Source organism: Nothobranchius furzeri, chromosome 18 (genome assembly GCF_043380555.1).
Source record: "Nothobranchius furzeri strain GRZ-AD chromosome 18, NfurGRZ-RIMD1, whole genome shotgun sequence".
In the NCBI taxonomy this organism is placed as follows: domain Eukaryota; kingdom Metazoa; phylum Chordata; class Actinopteri; order Cyprinodontiformes; family Nothobranchiidae; genus Nothobranchius; species Nothobranchius furzeri.
This window is the reverse complement of record NC_091758.1, coordinates 28,649,911-28,670,513: the sequence shown is the minus strand read 5'-3', so window position 1 is coordinate 28,670,513 and position 20,603 is coordinate 28,649,911. Positions and strand designations below refer to the sequence as shown.

The following is a 20,603-nucleotide window of genomic DNA, read 5'->3' as shown; positions in this document are numbered from 1 at the left end:
CTTCCTATTTTCTGCAACAGCACTGTCCCCCAGTGGCGGCGCGTGAGTTTTACAACCCTCTCTCTTGTGCCTGCCTCCGAGGCTCCACAAAGTGCAGCAGCAGCAGCAAGTTGGATGTTCACAGCGGGGACTGGCCGCGTTTCCTCCACTTCAGAACCGTTTCTTTCTAAAAAGGCGCGACTGGTAGAGGGCAGCCACCGCGGAAATGGGCTGACGACTTCATGCGGCTCTAACTGAGTCACATGGTGGCGAACGGATGGATATTCAGCCCATAATAACCAGAGTTCGGGGAGACGTTTTAACCAGGCGCCTGTTTTAGACCACAGATCCACCTGCTGACTCCAGGGATTCTCCTCTCAGGATGCCTCACAAGAGCAAAAAGGAGAAGGTATTGGTTTGAAATAGAAATATCCGAAAGTTTAAAAGTAATATTAAATATTTTGTAAATTATGTTGTTTTATTAAGGATTCCTTAAAATCTGGAAGATCCAAAAAATCTGGAGGTAAAAATGGACCCACAGATGACCAAGAAGTAAGTTTATTAGAACTTTTTATTGTTCACAGGGGTTTTGAATGTGTACTACATAATAGCCAATAACTGGTGAAGAGCAATAAGCTTCAAATTTTTAGATGTAAACTTTTTTTGTTCTTATAGGCATTTATAAATCTGCTTTCACAGGTATTTTTTTTAACGATTTTTGTTATTTTTAAGTAGTTCAAGTACAGGAAGTTTTTGTGGTCATGGCAAACATGATTTGCACTTGTATTCTCTGCAAACATTCCCTTTAAGCTGCAATCTAATTCAGTTTTTGCTCAGCTTTTACTCGTCCTCTCTCTGACCAGTCACTTTATTTTTATGTTTCTCCTGCTAATATTCTGGGAAAGTTGCTCACATGAGACACAGCATGATCTTGTGACTTTATTTGCTTTGAAAACACACAATCTCTATTATAATTAGAGGCTCTGTAGAAGTTATTTTTGCCTGTGATTTTTCTGGAGTGAATTGTATGTAGAAGATGAACTCAGTTAACTTTCTCTACTGTCACTTTTATTATAAAATTGCCATTTTTCTGAATTCAAGGTTAAAAAAATCACCATTGCACACTGTTTAACAGATGTGGTATAGTACACCTCCGGCTGTGATCGTGTTGCCTTACGAAGCATCACCTGATCTGATTCGGAAAGGAACCTGACCCTGGACAACAACCTTCCTCTTCTTTCTTAGCCTTTCCTGAATCCACTCGTCTAGATTCATTATTTCCCTGAGTGCAGGGATTACTTAGCCCCACTTGTCTCGTGTAACAGCGTCCTTTCCTTTAAGATACTTATTTAAAAAAAAACATGTTTCTGCAGGGCTCTGCTAAGAAAGCACCTCCTGCGACTCAGCTGCTGAGGGTGAAGCAGCCGGGGTCACACTCAGCCGTGAAGAGGGAGAAGAGGTTCAGCACTTCCTCCTTTCCTCTCAGTGCTAACAGAGAGCTGCAGAAGCTACCCGCTCTTGCAGGTATGCACTCCTAATAGGAGATATTGATCTTTTTCCGAGTGCTGCGTCACTCACAGACTTTTAAATGGCTTCACGTAAAACTAATAAGCACAAGTAAGCAACTTTTCCTATAATACATGATATTTTAAATCTAGTATTTCATGTTTGACCTGTATAGAGTTATATTAACAATTCATAATGTCTGTGGATCTTCATAAGCACCTTTTTCACCTCCAGAGCTCTGCTCACTACATTATTGATGGACACACAAAAACTGCCCATCCGCTTGGTCTCTAATGCAAATGATGTGCAATCAGCTGCATCTCCATCCTTACCTGAGAGAAACAGATACCCCCACACCTCGAACGACTCTTTCATGCAGGATTTGTCTGACTCGCTGAACTGACAGGAGACCAGGAGGCAGCAGAGAAATCTGGGCCATCCAATAATAACTCGAACAAAAAAAAGAAAGATGAAACCCCAAATCCAGCATCAGGCATCTTTGGTAAACAGTCTTGAACAAGTCGTTGTCCTAACGCAGTCTGCTCCAGCAGCACAAGTAATCAGCGATTATTGAGAATCGATCGCTTTAATTGATTGTGATTAAACAAGCAAGCTGGTCGCACAGCCAGCTTTGTTTTGGTATTTCTTTCAAGTTTCCATTACCAATCCAAACACACCCACATCACCCCGCTTCTCCTCCAGCTTCACTGGCTGCCAGTCAACTTCAGGGTTCATTTCAAGATCCTGGTTCTGGTCTATAGGGCCTTACATGGACAAGCACCATCTTACACTGGTGATCTTCTTAGTCCCTACAGCCCCAGCAGGTCCCTGAGGTCCAGTGATTAAAGCCTACTGGTTGTGCAGTGCACCAGGCTAAAGACCAAAGGTGACAGTTCATTTGCTGCTGTGGCCCCCAGACTCAGGACCTCTCTCCCCCTGAGCCTGAGATCAGTGGACTCAGTGGTCTCCTTTAAAAAGCAGCTGAAGACTCACTTGTTCAAGCTGGATTTTGTATGACCTTCTTCACCACTCTCTCTTTATTCTGCTCTCCCCACCTATTCCACCTTCCTCAGGATCCACTGATTTCCCTATTTCCTATTCACTCTCTCTTTCTTAACATATTTTTTAATCACAATTGTCTAATTTTGCTCATTTAAAAAAATATTTTTAACCATTTTCTAAATTCTTTTTTATATTTTTACATTTTTTGTTTTTGTGAAGCGCCTCGTGATTTTTATCTTGAGGCGCTATAGAAATGATACTTTCTTCTTCTTCTTCTTTCTTCTTCTTCAATCGACTAAATTAGTTCATATCACACTGACAGTGAGGCTGAGGTTTTGAACATGTGCATCAATCTTTCATGCCTCCTCTGTTTACACGGAGCGTTACAAGCAGGATCTGGCCTGAGTGATTTCCTGTAAACTATACGCAGCTTTGTTCGGAAGACCCGGATGAGCGTGGTGACGTTATGGAGGAGTCCAAGCATGACCAACCTGCAGACTGAGGGGGTGTGGCTTATGCTACCCCCAAATGGGTCTCTGCTGCAAATAAAACTGATGAAGGTGATTGTGTGTAGATTTAGTATCAAGACACATTTCACATATCTGAGATGGAGCAAATCTTAATTAGATACACCTGCTCAGTTACTTATTTACACGGATATAATTGACCAATAACATGACACCTCCTGAGTGCATGCAGACCTCTAGATGTGGTGAAGATGACTTGCTGAAGTTCAAACCAAGCAGCAGAATGGAGAAGAAGAGTGACTTTTAGGACTTTAAATGTGTTTGTACCAAAAGGGCCGGGGCCTCATTTATCAAGCTCGCTTACGCACAAAACGGGGTGGGAAAACTGCGTAAGCAACTTTCCACGCAAACTTTGGGATTTATGAAAGAAAACTTAGCGGAAAAATGTGCACAACTTTAAGTTGACTAAGGACCTGGCTTACACACATTTTGGACATGGAGAGCACCTGCAGTGCTGCTGCTGAGAAGATAAAATGATGAAATCCTGCAGCATTATCACTTGTACTGCTTCGTTTTCACACAGAACAAGACCCCCCACACGCACACACACATGCGCGCGCACACACACATGCGCGCACACTCACACACACGTGCACGGGTGCACACATACACATGCGCGCACACTCACACACACACACACACGCGCACATACACACAGCCTGAAGCGCAAAATACAGAATATCAGCAGCGGGACAGATTGAGACAGAATGTCATGCGTCTGTGACAGTGTGTGTGTCCTGTCACTGTGACCCGATTGATCATGCGCCCTGGCTACATGGACAAGGGAGATCTCCATTTGGCTCACTGGTTAGCACGCGTGAATTTCACCTGGGAGTCTGGGGGATTGAATCCTGACCGGATCATTTTTTTATATCCGCCACAGATCTCTCTGAAGAACTCAGCATTGACGGCTTCAGCAATGCTGTGCCACTCTGTTGATTTTCTCTCGTTTGTTTTGCAAAAGCACTTCCTTTCATTTCTCCACCTCACCCACAGGTACCTGAATTTATGCTTGTGAAATAGCGCTTCCTTGGTCTGTGGTCGTGATCGAAATGCTGCAACAAGCCGGCTTATGTATATGCATGAGATCCACAAGGCACTTTGCATTGACCATTTATGGCAGTAAGTGGGCGTGGTGAGGGTGGGATGTGACTAAAATGCAGCTGAGAAACATTTCTAGATAGTTTCCGATTTATGAAGCGGAGATTGCATGCAGCTGGGCGCGTACTCCATGTTTGATAGATCACAAACCTACTTGGCGTAAGTACTTTTTTTTTTTTGCTGAGCTTAAGTACGATTTTAGTAAGGATTCTACGCAATGTTTGATAAATGAGACCCATGGTCTGCCTGTTTCAGAATTTACTGAACTACTGGGATTTTCACCCACAACTATCTTTATGGTCTCAGTTTCGGCTGCAGCATTCAGATGTTTGGGCCAGAATTTGGTGTGAACGACATGAAAAGATGGATAGATCCTTCCTTCTAGTAATGGTTCAGACTGCTGGTGGTGTAAAAGCATAGGGGGTAGAGTCCCTGGCCCATTTTGTACCCCATCAGTTCAGCTGATATATCCAGTCGATATATATATTTTTTTAAGTATTGGCACTAGCCAACATACCTTTGGCAGAGCCAGTTTAAAGTCAGGCACATCTGCAGATCCAGATAGGAGGTTTCAATAATCAGTCTCACAAATGTTGGGGTTGTTGTTATATTTCAGCTGCTAAGTCAAGAGAACTAAATACATTTTATTTTTGATATATTTCAGTTATAGACCCAGTGCATGTTATCATTTACATCCGGGTAAACGCGCACATCCACACTAGCAGGGCAAGAACCCTGTCGTTACCCAGAGCTGTATCTCTGTTATTAAAGTTACAACATCAAGCCTCGGGATTTAGATCTCACTACTTTAGATAATCTAACACGTTTTTGTGCAGATGAACAAAAAATAAAAACATCTCAAAGCTAACTGTGTTTAGCACAAAGCTTCCAGATGCATTTGAAATTGCTAGAAAGCTGTGAGACAACACATTTCAGAACTGGTGTTACACCAAATTCTGCGACCCATCACAATTTGTGACCCCAGGGGGCAGTGTTGTGTTTGTTGCATCTGTACATCCTGAATTGGCATAAAAGAAGAAGATACTACGTTAAAACCGTAAACTATGTAAGCATTGAGGAAGTTCTGCGGCGTGGACCGTGGATATTAAAAAGAGTGTTTGTTAATGTTTATTTCAAACAAACGGGACAATAAATGTAGCGATACCCAGGGCTTTGACAAGAAATGTTTGCTAACATTAAACATTGATTTTACAACATGCGAGGTCCGCAGGTAAAATGTTCAGAACTTCCATTTATTGAAATAAATTGTTGTGATCTACATCCTCAGTTTAGTAGAAACCACTGCAGATAATCTGGTTGCTACATATTTTTTTTCCTGTCACTCCAATGCCACTCATATGTACTGGTGGAGATAAAAGGGAAATAAAATGACACAAACATCATGAAACACCTTTTGTTGTTATTATCTTTAGTGAAAATTAAAGACATCTGCATTATTACTGAGATCCAGATGGTCACATTCTGTGATAGCCATTATCATGTTGTGTGACCATGGTCCGCACCGCACAACTTCCTCAAAGCTTAAGTAGTTTACGGTTTAAAAGTAGCATCTTCTTTTATGCCAATTCAGGATGTACAGACGCAACAAAACGCAACACTGCCCCCTGGGGTCACAAATTGTGATGGGTCACAGAATTTGGTGTAACACCTGCCGCCTGGACCTCTCACAGCTGAACCAAAGGGGTTACAGATCTCTTCAGAGTTTTGCGGGTTGATGCTGAAGGATCACTGTGACACTACTTGTCTTTGGAGACATATGCTCCATTTATTCTGATGAGCAACGTAAACAGAGACACAAAAGAACGACAATAGCGGCTGCCCACTCCGATTCCACATTTTGTGTAATTATTATAACAAAACTGTTGCCGCGGGTCACACACAGAACTACACACCACATCAGCGCTGCCATTTTTACACACGTTTATTACCCAGGACTGGTCAGCAGCACATCTCCTCTCCGCTGCTGGATCCACTTGGTCAGTCGGTTCTCCCCCGGCCGGCTCCTCGTTCCCGCTGACACGCAAAATTATATTAAAAAAGCACATAAGTCAGTAGACGGCTATACCTTGTTTCTGGACATGTGGGGCAGATATTTTACATTTTATCCTGCCATGAGACTTTGTCTGCCACGATGTGGGTGGTTTACTAGAACTAGCTGTTAACCACTGCTTTCAGCGTGTTTGATCAGCTGGAAACCTGTAAAATTTAACTTTACTGCCCTTTCATCTACTTGTGCAGCCTACAGATCTACTTGTAACCATAACATATAAAATCACGCCATATTTTGCTCTGTTTATTGGAAACTAACAGACAAACACAGCTGTGGTCAACGGTGAGGTGCCATCTTCTTGCCCTCCAGCCTGCGAGTTCCAGTCCAGGGGTGCGAGTGCATAGGGTGTCCCAAGTGCGGAAGTTGGCCACGCCTCTTTTGCACCCTTGATCCGCACTTTGCCCAAGTCCGCATCGATTCAGACTTGGGCAAAGTGCCCACAATCCATTGCTGCATGGTCATTTTCAGAAGAAGGCGGATCAATGGCTCAAGTGCCTTTTCTGTAAATATCTATTTTTAAACGAAATAATTTTTTTAAGGAAGATTAATGATATTTAATCATGTTTTGAATGTTTCAGACTAAGATTTAATGTGAACAGCAACGAATGTCAATTTTATCTGTTGTTTGAATGTTGTTAATAAAGATTTTTTTTAAAGTAGAACAAACCAAGACCAGGACCTGGCATGCGTCGTGGTTGATAAAGCAACAGTTACTGTCCCGATTTGGCAATTATTTGCACACTTGTGTACTACACACTCAAAGCCTTACTGCACATTTCCTCCAAGTGCACTTTGCTGAAGACCATATACGAGTATTAGGATTGGGCCATGGAATGGCTTTTTGTTTAGAAAAATGGGTTGCAGTACCCAAATTTGACCACAGGATTTCATTCTTATATCATTCTTACATATTGCACAGTTAAGTAGGTAGATAATAGAATTAATCTTGTGTTTCCCCTAGCAACTTTTCCAGCTGTGGCACTAGTAGTCGATGGGGGTGGGGGCATTTTGTAGGCGTGGTGCTGGAATTTCAGCCGTGGTGCAGCGCCATGGTAAAGCCCGTGCTGTAACAACACTGATGTGGAATAACGTTTTCATTTCTAAAAGAATTACTTGCACATCTAAATGAGTTTGCACAGCAAAACAATATATAAAAAGAATCTATGTGGTTCAGTTAGGCACATTTATTTATTTATTTTTTGCATGTTTGGTTAAAAAAAAACCACTGGGGATATACGATCAAAATGTTCCACATTTACAAACAAGGAGAGTTTCTGTCAGCCTTTTACTGCAGTGTTTGTTTTTATGAGCATTCATAAGAGATGGAGACAAATGACTCATCCATGATTCAAGTAGCCAGTTAATCAAAAAATATGGAGTTATTTAAATGAGATGGCTCCAGGTTTATAGTGTGTGAAGCTGCTGTGTGGACAAAATGTTGTCAGTAGGAAGTTCATGCATGTTTGATGAAGAGGATTAAACAATCAGCTTCGTCAGGTGTTGATAAAACATTTAGTGACTGGGTTTATTTTTCCAAGGTCTCGCTCAAATGGTTCAGCTTCTGCTGCCCTCTGGTGGACAAATAGTTTTACATGATTGTTTTATTATGCAGATTTGTAAAAAAAAATAAAATAAAACGAAGTAAATTTTTAGTGTTTGGCGTAAAAGCAATGTATTCAGAGCAGAGATGTGTCACACTCGCCACACAAATGCAGCTTTTAGCTGAAATGGTAGATTTATAGCCATTACCAAATATTGAATAAATAAGACTATAGCATGTTTTTCTACATAAATATCTGCAGGGTTCATCTTTAGCATTGCATGATTTTGTATAGAGTCAGTATGGAAGTGGCGGCTCTGGAAATGCAGAGACGCCTGTTGTCATGGCTGTGGAATGTAATGGCACCTCTTGAAGAGGTTTTGGTCCTCCAGTGAGAGAATGTAAAGAGTAGGAATGCATCTCTCATCTCTATCCTGGTCCCCTCTTTAATTGCTTTTCCTGTTTTCTTGCCAGTTTGAATCCATAGTGTTAAAAAAAATACAAGGAAGGAAAACCTGACAAAAAACTAACAAGTGCAATTAAGAGTCAAGAAAAGCTGCTAAAAATGACTGTTTATTTCATTTTGATAATTTGCCCTGTCTAATGTTAAAAAAACAACAAGGACCTCAAATAATTGTGAAAATGATTTTATACACACCACGCTGTCATAAAATAGGTCTGTTTTGTCTTGTGGTGTGACTGTGGTTTTGCTGTGTAAGTCCTCTGATAAATCACATGAAAATACGGACAGCTACTTCATTATGCAAAGATGAAAAGCTGAGTCTTTGCATATGCTGCAAACATCCATGAAGTGATGACTCAATGCATGCTAGCCACATAGCAGTGGCTAAGAAAACGACTGCCTTGATTTATGTGTTGCATGTAATCACAAAAGTGTAATTTTTGCATTTGGGCAATCAGATAAACCTTCAGCACGGAGCTGCTGCAGCAGTTTCCTGTGCCGAGTCCCTTTGCGATTGATTTTCTGTCCACTCGCTTTCATTTCCTGTTCAGAGCTAATTTTGCTTAGACGTCACTTGCAACAAGAAAAAAAATCCTGCAAACTCTGCCACTGTCTTGAATAACTTGTGACTCATTAAACCATCTGCGCACTGAAAGCGACTGATGTGGTTTGGTTTTGTCTGTCTATTTTATATGTTTTAAACTCTTGGATCAAATAATCCCATCATGCACGTTTTATTCTTGTGCAATAAATAATATCAGCAAAGCTTTAGCTAAATTTCTGTGGCTTTTCTTGCTGGAGTTTGTGCCTTTAGTCGCCCGGTATTCATGTGGTTTTATCTTGGCTCTGTTCTTTGTTGAATCTGTAGACTTGAGGCCCACTCTGACCCTCTTTCCCACCTCTTTTTGATTAAAAACTGTAAAAGATGCCAATAAAAGAATGAAAGAAGATTTAGCCAGAGCCTCTCTCGCTCTATAATTTATATCTAGCTGCTAATCCTAAATCAGATTATTCTGAAACTCTTTTTAATGGCTAAAGTAATCTGATCTGAGATCTGTAGCAGGGCTTTTCTCGCGGAGCGCCACCACGGGCAAGTGATTGAAAAGGAAGCAAGAGAGGGGGGGGGACTAACCCATCCTCCATTCATCCTATCACATTCCTTTCCTCACAGCAGCCTGCGCTCCTATTGGTCCCAGCAGTATGATCTCAGCCAATCAGCGGACTCAGCTACCGGATACGTCACTAACTAGTCAGTTCCCTCCAGGAGCAGGGGAGCTTCATTTTCTGATCTGGTTTTGTGCTAAAATGGAGGCTGGCCTCTCGCCCTGAGTCGGTCGCCTTCCTGGTTGACGTTTAGATGTTGACATGCAATAAACCCGAAGACAGGATGGTCGTGGATGCACCTAACTCCAACGGGCCGTTTCAGCCGGTGGCTCTTATGCACTTCAGAGGTATGTGATTATTCCTCCAGTATTGTCCTGGGGAATTAGGAGCAGTGTGTTCCTGTGCTCCCGGTCCACTGGTAGCTGCTACATTAGGCAGCTCTCCGCCGCTTCACATTCAGTTTAAACTGGGAAGCAGCTTTGTTGTTTTCCAAAGGAAACAGAAAGGCAGTAGTGCGGTTTTGTGTATGACTACAAGGGAGCGACATAAAAACGTTTTACTAGCTAACCGCTCTCTGCCCATCCCCCCGCCGATGCTAGTGATGTCAAAGGAAGTGACGTCACATCCAAAGGAAAAATCTTAGTTTTTAATGCATTTTCTTTAAATTTGAATTGTGTCTTTATCATTTAGCTTTTATGTGTTTTAGGTTATAAGGAGCAGACTTCCTCTAGCTTTCTGTGTTTTATTTCTTAGCAGCTCCGCTTATCGTTTGTGTCACTCAAGCAGCTAGTCTGCCTACAAATTGGTCACAGTGTGTAGGCTGAGGACAGATGCTCCTCTGCAGAAGCAGCAGCCCCTTTCTCCAACGTATCACTGCTTTTTCCCCATTCTTGTTGGCATCCTCTTATTGACATACAGGAACCTTTTAAGAGATTTATCAAAACAGGAAGCTGGATGAAATCTTTGTAAACAAACAGAGCTTTTCAGCCACCATGACCCTGGCCGCCTTTCATCAGCAACGTTTTTGGATCATAACATCTGACTGGGCCCCCTAACGTGCACACAATGCACTCAGTCATGTCTGAAAGGCCTGGTTTGTTACCACTGTACTTGGGCACAGCCAAGCGATTGACGAATCCTCAGGCAATTATTGATCAGTCTCTATTGAGCCGTAGAGACCTTGAATGACAGTCCAGTGTTTTCAGAACAATCAGTCTCTCTCTCTCTGACTCTGGTTGCACAACTTTCATTTACACCAAAATGACTCAGGATCCCTGGAGTGTCATTTAAGCCATAACCTAAAAATAATTGTTTTTTATGTATTCAAATTAACTCTGATTCACCCAGGCATCTTTTTGAATTCCTATAACGAGTGATGTGAAATCTTCCCTTCTGCAGCAACAGCAGATCTTGCAAACTGAGATGCGGCATCAATGCTTTATTTCTTTCTGATATTTCTTTTTTCATGCATTTAATGTAATAGAATGGACTTCATTGATCCCACTGTGGAGAAATTCACTTGTTACAGCAGCACCAACACTTGAAGAATAATTAGAAGAAAAATAATAACTAAAGTACATTTTCATAAAACACCAACTTTATCAGTCAATGTGGCCAAACTGGTTGCTTGCTTTCAAATGTGTGACACACTGTATCTCTACATGGCTATAAATAGGGTTTGGTCAATGATGACACTGATCATTGATGAAGCATGCTGCTAAACCAGACCTAACTCCAGACTATCAGCTGTTCATTTGACCCTGTTTAGACAGAAAAAACCAAGGAGGCTGTGATTTCCAATGTGACTCCACGTATTTAGTTTCTTTGTTTTACATTAAATAAAATGAAACCCTTTTCTATTCTTCGCTTGTGTTTGTGGGTGTTACAAAAAAAAGAGGCTGTTGGTTTTCCACCTGAGGCTTGTACGAGCTGCATTAATAGAAGTCACATTGTGGTGAACATCAGTTTTAAGACCAGAACACTGGCTCTTTTATCTGCTGAACAACAGCCTGCTGGGTATTTTTGGAGTGCACAAAGAACTTCATAACAGATAAACTTATGTAATCTGAGCAACTTAAAGTGACAGTGTGTAGTTTCCCAGGTGCTAGGGGGCAGTACTTTAAATTATTGCAAGCAAGCATTACGTTTGTGTTCAAGTAACCCCTTCTTTCCACCAGAGCCGTCAGCAGCACGTTACTGCAGCAGCACGTCTTGCTTGCGTAAGCTGCTGCTTGGCCCTTCCCACGAGACGTGAAGCAGCAGGGGAGCAGCTGTCACCGACAGAGCACGAAGTCACACGAGTGACTTCGTCAGTAAACACAACAACAAGCAGGAGAAAATTACAACATGGCTTGTGTATTATGTTCTGTCCGTTTTATAATCGCCAATACGGACCTGAAAAACAAAGGAGACCGCTAGCTAGGTGATAACTTCTCATGGGGCTGCACAGTTAGTAACTTTTTTTTAAAGTAAAGCAAGCGGAAGGCAGTACGTTCTTTATTCTGAAAATCTCGAGAGCTTCGCTCCGTTTCCGTGTCCGATTTCCTGTCTTTCCTTCCACAAAAATGTCGAACTTGACCCGTTTCAGAGGTGTCGCGCGTAGAAAATAGAACCGGCGCGTAAAGGCCGCGACATGCTGCTCCTGAGACGCGGCCGACTCATGCTGCTGACGGCTCCGGTGGAAAAGGTTCTGTTGACTACAGCGGTTCCTATCAGCAGCTATGACGTGCTGCTGCAGTAACGTGCTGCTGACGGCTCCCGTGGAAAGAAGGGGTAAGACCTTACCAACGGATGGCTTTTGGGGTCAAAAATCCCAGGGAGCACAACCTCCAGCAAAATAACAAAAACATCAGATTCCTTTCATCACTTGCAATAAGTGAAGAGGTGAATGTGTAAAACAAAAACTTTTATTAATGGGGAAGATTTTGCAACCATTTGTTACAAATCATTGAATGAATTTTGTCTTCACGGGCTTCCATAGAAGGAAATATGGCATCCAATATGGAGTCGCCCAGAGACTTAGGCCCAGTCTCAATACTCGCACTTCGCCCTGCTGTCTTCAGCAAAGTGCACTTGGAGAAAGTGTGCAGTAAGGTTCAAGTGTGTAAATAATTGAGACAGGGAGCACTGCATCATCCATCGCAATGCATGCCAGGATGCTGGTCGCTGTGAAACTTTTTTCAAAAACCTTTGTTAACAACTTTAAAACAAACAAAGCAATTATTTGAAATATTACTTCATTGCTGCTTTGTCTAAAGCATTCAAAACATCAAATAATCGTCCTAAAATTAACTAATTTCATTAGAAAATACATCTTTTCAGTAAAAGGAACTTACATTATATATATATATATAGCACATTTTGTCACAATATCAGCCCAGTTTTATGTACCTGACTGATACCGATGATGACTAACACTGGCTGATGCCAATATATCGTGCGTCCCTAGATGATGCACATACAGCAACAGTTAGAAGGAACGATGGATATGAACAACAACATCCTTTTTTTCAAATACCTAATATATTGATATGGGTAAAATTACATTGTAATAGAGTAATAGAATTTATCAATACATTTTTGGTGTACCGCCCATCTCTACTTCCAATAAAGGCTTTGTGGTGGTCAGCTGGTTGTTTACACTTTTTTTTCTCATGTTAAAACTCAGAGTATTTTGTCCCACTTCCTTATTTGTGTGTTTTAGTAATTACACTAATTGCCTTTTTTATTTTAGATTTATCCATGCAGTCTGAAATTACAAAACTTTCTCCTTAAAAATTTAGTTTCTGCACTTCAACAAAAACTTTAGGGTATCTAAACAACAACCTGAATTTCATGAAGTACAAAAAAAATACACATTTTGATTGAAGAAAACCATGCAACAGTGGATGGACGGCCAGAAGTGGTTTATTACTTACTAATGCGAGTCTTTAAAGGATAAATGAGTCTAAATAACCAACGCTGTCTTCTTCCTGTATGGACATTGTTTACAATTGAAAAAAGATTAGGCGAATCTGCAGAAATCTTCATGCATAAAAGGTCAAGGCCGGAACCGGTTGGTGGATGAATGCTTCCTTTGTAAACACCAGTTGGGACTACCTTAGAAACGATTGAGACTTTGATTCGGATGGCCTTTAGTATTTTGCTTTGCAGAGCCTGCTGCAGAGTTATAACCTTCTTCTGCATGCAGATGATAGACCAATGTTCATGTTACGTCTGTTTTATCTGGAAAACTAGACTAGAAGGGCCATTGCAGATACATGTTAAACTTAATGGTCACTTGAGCTTTTTTTGCTTTGGTTTAAGAGTAAAGCTGAGATAATTATATTTAAAAATTCTATAGAATTGACATCCCTCCTAAGGTTCTGCTTAAGGCTCAGTTATTTCAGTAGATAAAAGTGCAGGTCAGAAGTGTAATCCCTAGAGAAGTTGCTCTAGGGTGCCATGTTCTTAGCTCTTGTGTGCAGGCAGTGATTAGAAACACAGAGCTCACTTATCTTCCATCAGATACAGAACATACTGAACCAGCAGAGAGAGACTGTAATAACTGAGCTAACCTGATTTCAGTGTTATTTTGTGGAGTCTTTGCAAATCATCAGCAACCATACGAGAGAACAAAATGACTTCTGTTGGTATGATTTCTAAATTATTCCGTGAGTATTAATAAAAAAAAGAACTACAATGGAAAACCAAGCATCTATCTTGTCCTGTTAACGACCAGTCAAGTTGAGCCTAATGCCAGTTGTCTGTTTATTAAGGTGTTTTTGTTTCAGACTGACTAGAACTTCTTGGTAACCTCTTACTTGAGTCATTTTGTTTCATTCTAAACCAAAAGAACGCAAGACAAGTTTCTGAGTATTTTGCTAGAGGTTCTTCTGGTGTCATGTTCCTTGACGACGGTGTTGACAGACCTACTTTTCTGCTTGCATTTTGACTCGAGGTGGGGTTAGTCTTGGTGTATAATTTAAAGCTGCACTTCATGCACATGTGCAAAGCTTCTCCTAGGTGTGACACAACCCTCAATAATACCTGTTCGGATCTTGACCTTCAGGACTGTGAAGGTTGAGCAATATGTAAAATGTCTTCCAACTGATCTTTGTCAGTCCAACAAGTGACAGTGGCTGGTACATTCATGCAGGTTTTGACTGTTTGTGGGCCTGACACGATGTGATCCACCAATCATAATCATTCTTGATCCGTTTACAAGTCCACATGCAAGAGGTTGTTGTTTTCCAAATCTATTTGGCTATTTAATGTGTCAATCAACAAACATCCCTGTTATTGATTCAAGCTACAAACATGACGTTAGGTAGTGGCTCTTTTGACACATCGGACAATAGTTCCAAGACTTTCCCTCAGCAGAGTGTCATTCACCTGGTGGATCACGTAAGATACTGATCAAAATTTAGAAGCTAATATGAGGATGCTAACAGTTTACGGTGGGGAGGAGACACATCTGAAGAAATTTTTATTGTTTTCAGTGTTATTTTATGTTTGTTAATGTTCGCGTTTTTCTGGGGTACTTATTGGACTCTTGTGGGTGTAAAAATACTTTTCTATCAATATGCCTTAAACGACATGACTTAAAATTTAGCATTTACTATGTCTACAGTTAGGATTGTATCCTTGATTGGCACATATCATTGGAATCACAAAAATCCTTGTTTTCTAATGATGTAAAATGTCATGTATGTATAGAGTGTTGCAGAGTTAACCTGCATGTATGTGATGTCACATCCATAAGTCTAATTCATAGGCATAAAAAATGTTATTGAAAAATGATTGATGAAGGGCTTGGTCTATTGCTGATGTTTGATAAATTCATCTAATCTCCCGATCTTAATGTCTATCCTGAAATGGATGTGTGTGGTGGATTAATTGCTGAATAAATGCATCATGTGCATCTTGATGTTGTATGGGTTTATTTTCTGTCTGCGGTTTGAGAAGTGTTGCAGAAAGCCTCATGGTGCTTTTATCTGTCATAACGATGAGCATGAGAGAGGAGAAACATGGTATATCAAGGTTGTGTTGCATAATTAAATAATTACTGAGTTTGTTATCAATGCAGCACCACATAAGAAAGTAGGAGTTGAGGATGTCTAGAACAGCAGTTTCCTCTTTATGTGAGACTTTGGCTGTGGTGGACAAAGCGAGCATCCTTTATTTCTCCTTTTCGCTCTTTGATGCAAACATCAGTATTGTCACCCCTTTCAGCTCTCCACGGTTTGTTTCTAAACTCTGTTTTCCACTCGCCTCATCTTTGAATGTGTATCTTTTCTGTCTGATTTAGATGTGGCCCCTGCAGAACAGGAGAAGCTCTTCATCCAGAAGCTGCGGCAGTGCTGCGTTCTTTTCGACTTCCTCTCCGACCCTTTGAGTGACCTGAAATGGAAGGAAGTGAAGCGGGCGGCCCTGAGTGAAATGGTGGAGTACATCACCCACAACAGGAATGTCATCACAGAGCCCATCTATCCAGAAGTGGTGCACATGGTCAGTATGAATGAATGTGGAGGAGTCAGCAGAAAAGGCTAAGAACAAATGCAGTTTCAAATTTTTTTATTTTGAATTATTTTTATGTATTAACCTTTTTACGATGGTAAAAAAGTGATTCTATTTTTTGAGAATAATTATGATTTTGGGTGAGTTTTTTGACTAGTTTTTAACCTTATTAAAAACTGTTTATTTTTTTATTTTATTTTTTTTATCAGATGCAACAATGAACTCCACCCATAAAAATATGTCTTTTCAATAGTTATCCAATTAAAAAGGGCAAATCATAAGCTTTTGTAGAACATTTCAGTTCTGTTTTTCTTTCTGTATTCATATATGAATTTAAAAAGGTGAAATAACTAGAAAATTTCAGGCTTACGATGAATTTTAAAAGTTCACAAGCTTTATTTTGAAACGTCAAAATAGATGTTATTGCATTTAATTCATATAAAACCATAAATAGTTAAATCTACTCATGGGGGTTTGGAGGAAATTTGAGTTCTCTTTCTATTTATGTTTTTGTTTATGTATTAATTTAAAGGCACACTTGGCATTTTTGCTTGCTTTTAGCACCCCCTAGTGTCCACTATTAATTCAGAGGTCAAACTAAAATTTAACTTCTCTCCTCGCTGTGGGTTCGTTTGTTTAATTACCTTAATCTATCAGCTGAAATGTCCCTTTAGCCTTCATTATTTTCTACAGGAGTGGTTCATCACTAAATCAAACAAATCAGCTGTGTTTATGATCTAAAACATGCAGAAAACATGTTGAAAGCAGAATGAAGCTCTACTAAGTCAGCTTCCCCCACCAGCAGGCCTGGACCAGCAACTCTGAAGTTGCAATTGCGATGTTCTGGCCATAAAGGGCCTTGTTAAAGGTCATTTTAACACATATTGAATCAAGAAAATGATTTTAAAATATGAAAAAGCTGCATAGTATCCCTTCAAAAAAGAAAAACACAATTTTACCAGGTACAGACAGAATGATGCACTTTATATTTCACAAGCTTTATTCTGAAACATTAACATAGATTTTAATAAATTTCTATGCAAATAATTCATAAAATATATACTGAGGGGAGTGATGTGTAATAGGAAAACATGTACATTTTCTTAATACTGATGTCATTAGACTGAACCTGTATGTAGAATTCTCACTGCAACATTGATGCTCCATTGTCTTCATAGCTGTAATGGTGCGAAGAGCAGCGTGGCTCCGTCTACCTTGTAGCATTTTTCCTCTTTTCCACACAAGGCTTTTAGTGTTTTAGTAGGCCACCTGCACTGTCCCGTGATCCGCCCAGGAGAAACCAGCGGCCCACGGGGGAGTCAGTTGACACGGAGACACCAGGAACACAAGACTCTTAAATAATTGAGGGACAAATGCTTGGAGGCCAGTTGTAAGGACAAAGTTAAGTTCAACGTAAAAGAAAACTCAAACATCAGGTTGAACATTGTTCTGTCCTTTTATAGTTGTAGGTATTGTTCAGTGATAAATGGCGTAAAATACTTATAGTGTCTTTTCTATTTCTTGTCTTTCAGTTTGCTGTAAATATGTTTAGGACATTGCCTCCATCATCCAACCCAACAGGAGCAGAGTTTGATCCTGAGGAGGATGAGCCAACACTTGAAGCTGCGTGGCCTCACCTCCAGGTTCATCCATACTACTACCGTTCTTCTTCAGTGCATTTAAACTTTGAAATCCCTTCCAACATCTGGTTTTCTGTCATTTTGCAGCTCGTCTATGAATTTTTCCTTAGGTTTTTAGAATCACCGGACTTCCAGCCCAATATAGCAAAGAAATACATCGACCAGAAATTTGTTATGCAGGTGCAAAAATATCACATTCTCATTATTATTTTTATGCAGTTCAAGATAAGTCCCTTTAGAGGCAGCAGAGCTGGTGATGTTTTTAGTGTAAAACATGCATTTTTTAAAATTTCAGCTCCTAGAACTGTTCGACAGTGAAGATCCAAGAGAGAGAGACTTCCTGAAAACGACTCTCCACCGGATCTATGGGAAGTTTCTGGGTCTGAGAGCGTACATCAGAAAACAGATCAATAACATTTTCTATAGGTCAGTGCTGTCTTCTGTCACCACTCACACACACACACACAGATCTTAGTTTGTTCCACTGAGCAAGGCTCTTTGTTTTTACAGGTTTATCTATGAAACGGAGCACCATAACGGTATAGCCGAACTACTGGAAATACTTGGAAGGTAAAGTGCACACCTACGGCCGTAATTCAGTTTTTTATGTTCTACATCTGAGCTAATAAAAAAGATTCATACTCTTTGTAAATGCTTTAATTTTTTTAAATTATTTTTATATGTTTTTTTTTTTTTTTTTTTTTTTTTAAGTTTCAAATCTTAACCGGAACAAAATGGAGTTTGTTTTAACAATCACAAATCTGTTATAGTTTATATTTGTTACAGAAAATTGAAAAAAAAAATGCTAGAATTACGACTTCTCAAAAGTTCTGAGATTTTTTTCCTCATAATTCTCAGATATGAGAAAAAAGCCGAATACAAGTTTTATTTTGGTGGATCGAGGGGAAAAACGGCAGACCCCTGTCAGATCTGTGATCTATGCTTATTCAGACTTGAAAAATCAATCCCATCAACTTGTTTTGTTTATGTTCTGTAGAAAATGTTCCCAAATGGTAACAAACTTAATTCCCTTCCTGTTGTCAAATGTCCTGATGGCTCTTTTTGTGTTTCTTTGTGCAGCATAATCAATGGTTTTGCCTTACCACTGAAGGAGGAGCACAAGATTTTCCTGTTGAAGGTTTTATTGCCTCTGCACAAAGTCAAATCACTCAGTGTCTACCATCCACAGGTATGTCCTTAAGCCTATAATTAAATGAGGAAAGCCGCATCTTTAGTGTCTGACGTAGATTCTGAAAGGTGTACACAGTAAACTCTTTACCACTGAAATTTACTTAGAAACGACTAGATTCGCTGTTTTGCCTGAACCTGCTAGCCTCCGCCTGCAATAAAAATTTCAGTCTTCAAGCATTTGGCTTCCTCAATTGGTTTTCAGATTTAAATGTTGTTTTTGTTTGTTTTACAGCTGGCCTACTGTGTGGTGCAGTTTTTGGAAAAGGACAGCACTCTAACTGAGCCGGTATGTCATCAAAGCGTTGTTCCCGTCTTGTTATCCTCCCTAATGGTTAATAACAACCACCCGTCCTCTCTGACCGGTTATTAACAACTACCTGTCCTCCCATCAGGTGGTAATGGCTCTACTAAAGTACTGGCCAAAGACTCACAGTCCCAAGGAAGTGATGTTCCTCAACGAGCTGGAGGAGATCTTGGATGTCATCGAACCATCAGAGTTTGTTAAAGTTCAGGAACCTCTCTTCAGACAGCTGGCTAAGTGTGTGTCCAGCCCACATTTCCAGGTAAAAAAAACCTTTTTATAATGTAAAATAAAAATGGTAAAAGTTTCTTAGATTAATCCAGTTTGAGTTAATGCAAATAAATCAAATGCAATTCAAATGTTCGCCCGATGAAGAACAGAAATTGGGATTAGTCGTGAGAGACGCACGCATTGAAAGAGACACTCTGACACGTTATCTTGTTTGAATTAATGTGTATATATATGTCGATGGTGCCACCAGAAACATTCAAACCATTTTTAAAAGAGAAGTTGAGCTTTCAAGTCAACTAAAGTGCGCGACTCAGCACTCGCGCTGATGAAGCATAAACCAAGCTTTAGAAATCAGCCTGAACCTGCTCCGATGTGGGGGGAGTCTCTCTCCCTCCCTTACTCATCTACGTTCTCTCTCTCTGTCCCGGGCTCACCTACGGTGCCATTATTACCGGCTCTACCAGCGCTGTGTGTGGGAACATAAAACAGGGAAAATAACCCGAACATGCAGCTCTGTTAGCCGTGGAGTTGGGCTTGACTCTGGTCACAACACCCCGCTCCACTCCTCTGCGCTGGCTTTTGCCGCTGCCATAACACGGGGAAACCCCCAGATTAAAAAAATAAATAAAAAGTAAAAGTTACGCAACAGATCCTGGATCTGTCAAAACTGCTAAAACCACAGCTTTGAAGGTCACGTGATTGTGCTGTATGAAATTGCAATTTCGGTCCAAAAACGATTATCGTTCAGCCCTATAATATACTGCAGAGAACCTTCGAAATTTCCCTCATATCTTACAAAGGTTTCATCATAGTATCCATCAGCTTCTAACGTTTCATCATCTTATCAGATCCAGCTGCAACACTGCATGTTGCTGATTGACACACGAAAAGCCAGAGTAAAGCCTGGTTTATGCTTCTCCGTCAGCTCCGCAAGGGACAGACACGCACGGATTGACGGAAGCGTTTTGCTCTTTTACTTCTCCGTCTCCTGGAGAGTGTTGCAAAGCAATTCCCCGGCAGGACAACAGAGGGCGTAACGCTGTTCTGTGGTATTCTGTCATGTATCGGTCCAAGGTCGAGTGTTTATATTGTGTTTTTTGTGTATATAAGAGACTTTTAACACAGACATATTTGTCTCTCATTCTCCCACCTCTTCATGCACTCGCCACCTCTAAACCCACGTTTCCTGTCATTTCCGTCCACAAATAAAACGCTTGCTGCGCATCTTTTCACTCCTCCAGTCACGGGAGGATGAAACGTTCATATTTTTAGAGTTTTTTCGCGAGGTATTCAAGCTTCTCCGTGTCTGCCGCTAGTGATCCTCGGCTCTCTTTGCAATGGCGGCACTGTAAACAACAGCGGCGTCCTGACCAATCACAAGCTTGTGTAATCCGTTTCGTTCGACGGATGTTTAAAAAAGTGGGCTCGACTCCGTACGTACTTGCGTGC

The 20,603-nt window shown here is 40.6% G+C and overlaps 2 protein-coding genes across 3 annotated transcripts in view; both read left to right on the top strand.

Moving 5' to 3' along the window:
- The first annotated feature begins 218 nt into the window (after nucleotides 1–218).
- LOC129163643 (serine/threonine-protein phosphatase 2A 56 kDa regulatory subunit delta isoform-like) lies at nucleotides 219–1,657 on the top strand. The gene is made up of 3 exons (XM_054741648.2): nucleotides 219–388; nucleotides 466–531; nucleotides 1,353–1,657. Exons 1-3 carry the CDS (start codon nucleotides 362–364, stop codon nucleotides 1,515–1,517), a joined length of 258 nt encoding a protein of 85 aa, XP_054597623.2. The 5' UTR covers nucleotides 219–361; the 3' UTR covers nucleotides 1,518–1,657.
- A 7,784-nt stretch (nucleotides 1,658–9,441) lies between these two features.
- Nucleotides 9,442–20,603, top strand: part of ppp2r5ca (protein phosphatase 2, regulatory subunit B', gamma a) — a 28,589-nt gene continuing 17,427 nt past the window's right edge. The window contains exons 1-9 of one of the 2 annotated variants that reach the window (XM_015969909.3): nucleotides 9,442–9,640; nucleotides 15,583–15,782; nucleotides 17,324–17,434; nucleotides 17,519–17,611; nucleotides 17,727–17,857; nucleotides 17,942–18,001; nucleotides 18,512–18,620; nucleotides 18,855–18,908; nucleotides 19,015–19,185. In XM_015969909.3, coding sequence (XP_015825395.3) covers nucleotides 9,547–9,640; nucleotides 15,583–15,782; nucleotides 17,324–17,434; nucleotides 17,519–17,611; nucleotides 17,727–17,857; nucleotides 17,942–18,001; nucleotides 18,512–18,620; nucleotides 18,855–18,908; nucleotides 19,015–19,185 — 1,023 coding nt within the window. In that variant the 5' untranslated portion in view covers nucleotides 9,442–9,546. The remainder of the gene's footprint in view (nucleotides 9,641–15,582; nucleotides 15,783–17,323; nucleotides 17,435–17,518; nucleotides 17,612–17,726; nucleotides 17,858–17,941; nucleotides 18,002–18,511; nucleotides 18,621–18,854; nucleotides 18,909–19,014; nucleotides 19,186–20,603) is intronic. The other variant, XM_015969910.3, reaches the window with a different exon arrangement.

What these genes read in the sequence shown, in the direction of transcription:
- LOC129163643 (XM_054741648.2), top strand. Translation starts at nt 362, where the DNA reads ATGCCTCACAAGAGCAAAAAGGAGAAG. An exon ending in ACAAGAGCAAAAAGGAGAAG is followed by an intron (nt 389 to 465) that starts GTATTGGTTTGA and finishes TGTTTTATTAAG; the next exon opens with GATTCCTTAAAATCTGGAAG. An exon ending in GACCCACAGATGACCAAGAA is followed by an intron (nt 532 to 1,352) that starts GTAAGTTTATTA and finishes ATGTTTCTGCAG; the next exon opens with GGCTCTGCTAAGAAAGCACC.